Below are 373 nucleotides of genomic sequence, written 5' to 3'. Positions count from 1 at the left end.
AAATATACCGACCAAAGAAATCACTTACTCCTCATAATATGCAAATTTGACCTTGGGAGGATCTCGGTCACACTTCCTGTACTGACACCTCGGTCCAGCAAAGCCGTTGTCACAAACACACATATTTCCCTCCACGGCTCTTCCACCATTTTGACAGGGAGGTGTTGTCACGGGCAAGCAGAAGATTCCTTCTCCTCTGCCAACGCCTGCGTAGAGCCACTGGGCCTGGTGGCAGAGCAGCGGCGTCGAGGATGTGTTGGTAGTGAGCTCAAATCCTTCTTTACAGACCAGGACGATTTCGTTATTCCTGAAGCGAGCAGTTAGGATAAGGATTCGGAGCGGGGCTGTCTGATTTCATGACGCAAGGCTGGTG

The 373-nt window shown here is 50.9% G+C and overlaps 1 protein-coding gene across 1 annotated transcript in view; it reads right to left on the bottom strand.

The window, feature by feature from the left end:
* The window catches only part of LOC119582198, a 9,050-nt gene that overhangs the window by 2,554 nt on the left and 6,123 nt on the right, over positions 1-373 (bottom strand). The window contains exon 5 of the mRNA XM_037930432.1: positions 29-307. Coding sequence (XP_037786360.1) covers positions 29-307 — 279 coding nt within the window. The remainder of the gene's footprint in view (positions 1-28; positions 308-373) is intronic.

The sequence above is a fragment of the Penaeus monodon genome, chromosome 15, assembly GCF_015228065.2.
Source record: "Penaeus monodon isolate SGIC_2016 chromosome 15, NSTDA_Pmon_1, whole genome shotgun sequence".
NCBI lineage: Eukaryota > Metazoa > Arthropoda > Malacostraca > Decapoda > Penaeidae > Penaeus > Penaeus monodon.
The sequence above is the reverse complement of the archived record's forward strand: the minus strand, read 5'-3'. Positions and strand labels throughout refer to the sequence as shown.